The sequence below is a fragment of the Ceratotherium simum genome, chromosome 18, assembly GCF_057802395.1.
Source record: "Ceratotherium simum simum isolate JZ-2026a chromosome 18, ASM5780239v1, whole genome shotgun sequence".
Classification (NCBI taxonomy): Eukaryota; Metazoa; Chordata; class Mammalia; order Perissodactyla; family Rhinocerotidae; genus Ceratotherium; species Ceratotherium simum.
The window spans coordinates 51731683-51737682 of record NC_141917.1 but is presented as its reverse complement, the minus strand read 5'-3'; the positions used below and the strand labels follow the sequence as shown (position 1 = coordinate 51737682).

General features: G+C 33.1%; 1 protein-coding gene across 12 annotated transcripts in view; it reads right to left on the bottom strand.

Annotated features, from left to right (window-relative positions):
* Positions 1 to 509: 509 nt before the first annotated feature.
* The window catches only part of ERBIN (erbb2 interacting protein), a 123328-nt gene continuing 117837 nt past the window's right edge, over positions 510 to 6000 (bottom strand). For 7 of the 12 annotated variants that reach the window (XM_014781672.2, XM_087443345.1, XM_087443348.1 and 4 more), the window contains 4 exons: positions 4045 to 4254; positions 2612 to 2704; positions 2048 to 2122; positions 510 to 1314 (listed from right to left, as the gene is read on the bottom strand). In XM_014781672.2, the coding sequence (XP_014637158.2) occupies positions 1207 to 1314; positions 2048 to 2122; positions 2612 to 2704; positions 4045 to 4254 (486 nt within the window). In that variant the 3' untranslated portion in view covers positions 510 to 1206. The remainder of the gene's footprint in view (positions 1315 to 2047; positions 2123 to 2611; positions 2705 to 4044; positions 4255 to 6000) is intronic. The other 5 variants (XM_014781674.2, XM_014781676.2, XM_014781677.2 and 2 more) reach the window with 2 other exon arrangements.

Below are 6000 nucleotides of genomic sequence, written 5' to 3'. Positions count from 1 at the left end.
TTTAACGTTACCTGTAGGAACAGCCCTTTATTTGAACACCTTTACACACTGGTAGGCCTAAAGGACCCACCCCTTTGCTCTACAACTCCCCACAGCAATTCTCTATCACTGTGCCAGTTTCACAAACTTGCTTTGGTTTCCTAGCTCCATGCGTACTGTTTCCTTTTACTTTACCAAGGCAATGTGAGGCCAAACAAAATCAAGAGGCTTTCCTAAATCTTACATTTTGTGTTACAGCAACACAATCTTAAAACTGGCCATTTTAGTTTTATCTGCTGCTTAAAATAAAAATTATAAATTAAGATTAAAATGGAGTACTAATTATAAAACAGATTGCAAGTACCACCATTTGCAAAAAATCAAGGGATTTCCATATCACAGAAAATGCATGGACATGCATCTACAGTAGAGTTAAAAATTTCCTGTGACTAAACAATTAAAAATAATCACCAGTAGCAAATGTATAGTCAATGGCTATGACAAGAACAAATCCTGTAGAGCTCATAAAATGCAATTATCGTCTTTTTTATTTCTTTAAAAGACATTACATTTTTTATTGCATTATTCTATTAATAAAAACACATTAAGAGACAGCTGTTTTTTCATTCTTTGCTTCCAGATTTTTATAGGAATTAACTGTTTTAATCTGGCCTTGGAAAGTGAACCCACCAGCACAACCTTCACCTACTCACTCTTCAATTCAATATGCACATAGCAAAAGCCAACACTTCAAATCTCTTGCCCACATTTAAAAAAAAAAAAAAAAGTAGTTTTAGCAGAAAAACATTAATACCAGTTGAATAAAAATAAGGGCATAAAAGCTATGAGATAGATAGCTCTGCCATCTGTCTCTGGGCTACCATCAAGGCTAACTAGAGCCTTGCACAGAGTTCAGTCATGTTTATGAAATCCAAAAATAAACCTACAATCTATACAAAAACAACATATGTTTGTTTTTGTAGCCTTGATTGCTATGTTTAGAAACCTAACAAGAAGTTTTACATGGTATAAATTCAACAGTCTCCCCTATATACTGTACAGTGGTTTTTTCCCTCTAACCACAAGTTCCATTATTTCACTAATGTACAAATTTGAACATAATTTTTTGAGTTCTTCTTATATATAAAAATAATCAAAATATTAATTTCCCCTGCACGTCTCTTCCAATAAATCTTGCTGTCTTCCCCCCTTTTATGTCCACAGTTCTTATGAGGAAACCTCTCGGACAATGATGAGTTCTACTGTGTTCTGGAAAGTTTTTAGCAAGGACACTGCTTGTCCATGTTCAATATTGATAAAACTGTAGCCATTAGCCTGGAAGAAAGAAGAAAAATGCTTTTAAGAAAAACATTTCATAGTAGATTATTTTGAATCATTTTGGCGATTTAAACAACTTCTAGACTCCAGGGCCCTACCTCACATCTATGAAAATAAAATCTCGGAAGGTGGGACCCAGGAGCCTGTACCTTGCCCGCATTTTCAGATGATTCCTATGTAGCAACTCGATGTCAGGAAGCACTTGTCTGAGACAGTGTCAGACATGGTGTTGTGTGTATGCTAACATGCAACTGAGGTCACCAAAGTTGCACCAGTGGCAGAGGGCAAGCCCTACTCTTCCTGTTGCCTTAGAGGCATCAGATCAGCAACACTACACTTCTTATAATTTAAGCTAAATATTTACTGAGGTCTTACTATATACCAGACACAGTTCTAAGAATTAAATCCCTTAATTCTTGTAACCCACAAAGAAGATTCTTTATCTTATTTTAGAGAACTTAACATTCCTGAACTTAAACAAAAGGCTAAGATATATCAAACATGTCTTAAAAAATATCAGTATGGTTTTCCAAGGTAACAAGGTGGAAATATTTTAAACTATGAAAGCACCAGGAGTAGGCTGTAAGAAATACCACTGTTTTCATCCACAAATATTTGAAGATAAACTTCATAAAATGCTTATTTTCAAATCTGGCATTTAATAATTCCTTGATGAGGAGGTAGATGTTATAAATGAAAAATAAATAATAAAAGGATGTATCTTAGTTACCTGAATAATTTTATCACCTGGTTGCAATAATTTTGATGCTGGTCCTTCAGGCTGTACCCTTGTTACAAATATACCCTGTGATAACAACAAAAAAGATAATTATTCAATAGAAAACAGTATGCATAAATAACAGTACCACAGAGCAATCTTTCTTTCACAGTATGAAAATATTTGAATCGTGGCACAAGTTTTCTCCCTGTATTCTGTGAATAACATTGTGACAATCCTATGTAATTTTTGCCTCTGGTAATTCCGACTTTACTATAGTGATTTCCGTTAAAGTGATGAAGTTACTTCTATAGATATGCAGAAAAGTAACAAAATTAAAAATCACTACACAATATGATAAAAATTTAAAATTTTTGATTAAATTTTATTCCTCAAACAATTAATCTGAACTGATTACATTTCAAAACAAAAAGCTGAACAATACAAAGGAAAGTCAAAAAGTGATATCTATCTAGATTTACATAAATTCTGTTAGATTTTTACTTATGTATAAGAGGTATTAAATTAGTGAATAAAACTTTATGGGAATTTCAAGGATATATAAACAAAACTCACATCGTCTTCAGGTCTGAATGGGTTTCCTCTTCCCCCAACACCTCCTGATATGCTAAATCCAAGTTCTGGATCCTTTTCAACTCTCACTCGAATCTGAGTTAACATGAAAATAAAATAAACTGTTATTACTATCTCAGAAAAAGCTACAACACAATAACATCCAAATTTAAACTGGTAAATTAAGTTCAAGTAAACACAAATGTGTAAGGATTCATCTAAAATAAATATTTGGGCAGAAGAAGTGAAACTATGACATGGAATATTATGTTAATGAGTTAGTGAGTTAAAGGCACAGCTGGGAGTATAAAGCATAGCTCCTAACTTAATCTATTGCTGTCTTGTGAGGATAGGCAACCAATTAATGCTGATCCTATTATATTTTTTAGACATTGTGGATTTTAATGACATAGAGCATACACACAAAACATGTATTTTATCATCAGTTTCCATCTGTGAAACATTTAAATTACATAGTATCTCTGTCTATTGGGTGTTTCATAAGATATATAAAAGATTCCTGGGTGGTTGTTGGATATTAACTGCTCATTTCCTAAATCTGTTTATATGCTTCAAAGGAGTCAGGACTGATGATCAATTGATAATACTTTTTATAATCACACTATAAAGAAAGATGCAAGAACTAAACTTTTGTTACAAAGACTCCCTCTCCCCAGAGACCAAACCAAAATTAATCAAGCATCTGTTCTCTACCTGTTTCTAATAATAATATTTTACCAATAAACTATCAAAATATATGAATATATGACTAGTGACTTTTTAAGTAGTTTGTAAGATGTAATTCTCCAAGTAGCCTGGAGACTAGTCAAGTTTCAAAAGCTGAATGTCAAAAGACAATAGCAAACCATAATATGCCATTCGAGTTTAATGGTCTACTATTTATATTCCTGAAGGAGGTCTGATTACTGGAGTATCATCAACCAGTTTTGGAAAAACAACCACCTTAGGAAAAAAAATCATAACCAAAACACTACATCCTATATCAATAAATCAGAACGGGGGGATCACAGAGTCAAGTTAAACCACAAAGTTGAACACTTTATAAATTTAACATGAAAGCAAACCTTTGAACAAAATGGTAAAAACTACATTAAAGTTCTATATGGATTTATGGCTAATAATTAAATAACCTATAAAATACATTAAAGGCTTTCAGAAAGAGAAAGACAAACACTATGATCTCACTCATATGTGGAATATAAACCAACACATGGACAGAGAAAACTGTACTGTGGTTACCAGGGGCAATGGGGGTGGGGGGTGGGCACAAGGGGTGAAGGGAGTCATATATATGGTGATGGACAAACAAAAATGCACAACCCAAAATTTCACGTTAAAAACCATTAAAACATCAATAAAAAAAATACATTAAAGGCTTAGTCTCACATTTTTTGAATATGCTTGATTGTTCTTACCTCTTGCCTCGCCAGTTCATGGCCTTGTCTAGGAGAACAATGGGGCTGTGTATATGGAGGTTGGTGGGCCACTTTCAGCATCAAGTAATCAATTAGTTGCTCTCTAGAGGGATGCCTTGCCACAGATGCCTGAGGAAGGGGGTGATGTATTTGACTATAATTTGCCTGAGGCCTGAGAGGCTGGCCCATCTGTCCATTACTCAAAGGCATCTAAGAAAAACACGAAGTGTCTTAAAATGACCAATAATAATGTCTTATTACAAATATTTGGATTTTCTTCTTGGAGCATTACAAAAGCACTAGAGTTTAACATTCTAAATCACACTATTACGCCACGTACTATTTTTTCTAATTTTATACTTTTAAAAGAAAAAAAACCTCATAATGTCTCAATTCTAAACTTGCTTGAGTGCTTGCTGACAGATTCACTCCTTATAAAAAAAAGTTTCAAATGAAAGTAAATCATACCTACATTTAAAAGTATTTGTTTTTCTGTTCGATATAGATGTACCTATCTTTTTCACAGTAACCAAATGTTAAAATGGTAAATAGTATGTCAAAATGTTAAAATTTAAGTAAGCCCATTAAAAGGATATCTTTTCCCATACTATAATCTCTCACATACACACAAAAGATGCATTTGCTGATGTTTTTCTTCAGAACAAAAGTAACTAATTTTGTGGTAGAATTTTTTCCTAACCTTAGTATATTTTTCTACCTATATACTCCTTCCTTTCCAGAATTAACAAGGCAACTCAGCTATGTAGTAGAAAATGGATTTATTCCTCGTGTGTGTATCAGTAAGCAATTTTTAAACTCTCTCTATATTAATTCCATAGAATATTAACCACAAAAACTAAACCTTGACATTCTAAAGTTTGCTTACAAAGCTAAACACGAGATTATTTTATTGTTGTTAAAGAATTATCTTTGTTTTAATGCTTCTCATTTTTTAAATCTGAATTTTACACTTAAAATCACTTTTGTGGAAATGTGACTAATAGCTTATTCTGTTAGTGTGACGATCTATCTGAAAAATAAGGTTACATTTGTATTATAAATATTTGCATATAAAGAGATTTTTGTTTAGAAAATTAATACGTTTAAGCTATTCAATCATTTAAAACTTCATTGTTGATTATTAATAAAAAGGTGACTTCATCCATAGAGGAAGAAAAACAATGAGGGAAATATTTGAGCCCCACTTTCCTAAAATTATCCAAAAGTAGGAAAGTTTGGGACAAGATTACGGCAATAGTTTCAGAACTACATGCTCCTATTAAGTGAACCTTGCTGAAGGATACCAACAAGTTTGGCTTTGGTGAAGACGATTTTTACTTAAAAAAAAATTCTTTTTCATTGTGTTATATGTAAGAACTTAGTTAATTCTGGAGTCTGGAAACATACATGGATGGGCATTTTATGATAGGGCATAAAGATGGTGTTACTCTGTGACAAATCTTACGGTGGCTGGAGAGAAGGAGAGAGAGGTGCTATATCATCTCTATATCTTTTTTAAAAAACTGCAGTTGTTTACTACTTGATCCCTGTAGATTTGAAGCAATTAATCTGCCCAGGAGTACTAAATAGTTGCACTGTTATTTTATTACTTATGCACAACCCTGTAGACAGCACTTGCTTTTCTCCATGTTTATACCATACATTCCTATTCTGCTGGGGAGAACTCTCCAGACAATAATTACTTCTGACCCATTCTTAAGACTCCCTGACACCTAGATACTTGGTTATGCCTGACATTCTACATCAATGTTGAACATACCTACAGAATGTATTAAGCTATGATTAGCAGATGGCTCAGGAGAATAAAAAGCATGAAAGAAACTCAGTAACCTAAACCACAAAATGGATATTAAAAAGAAACTGGATAACACAGCTCAATTAAAAGAAAAAAAGGGTAAAATAAATGGATACATATGCACTTATACGGCTGGGTTC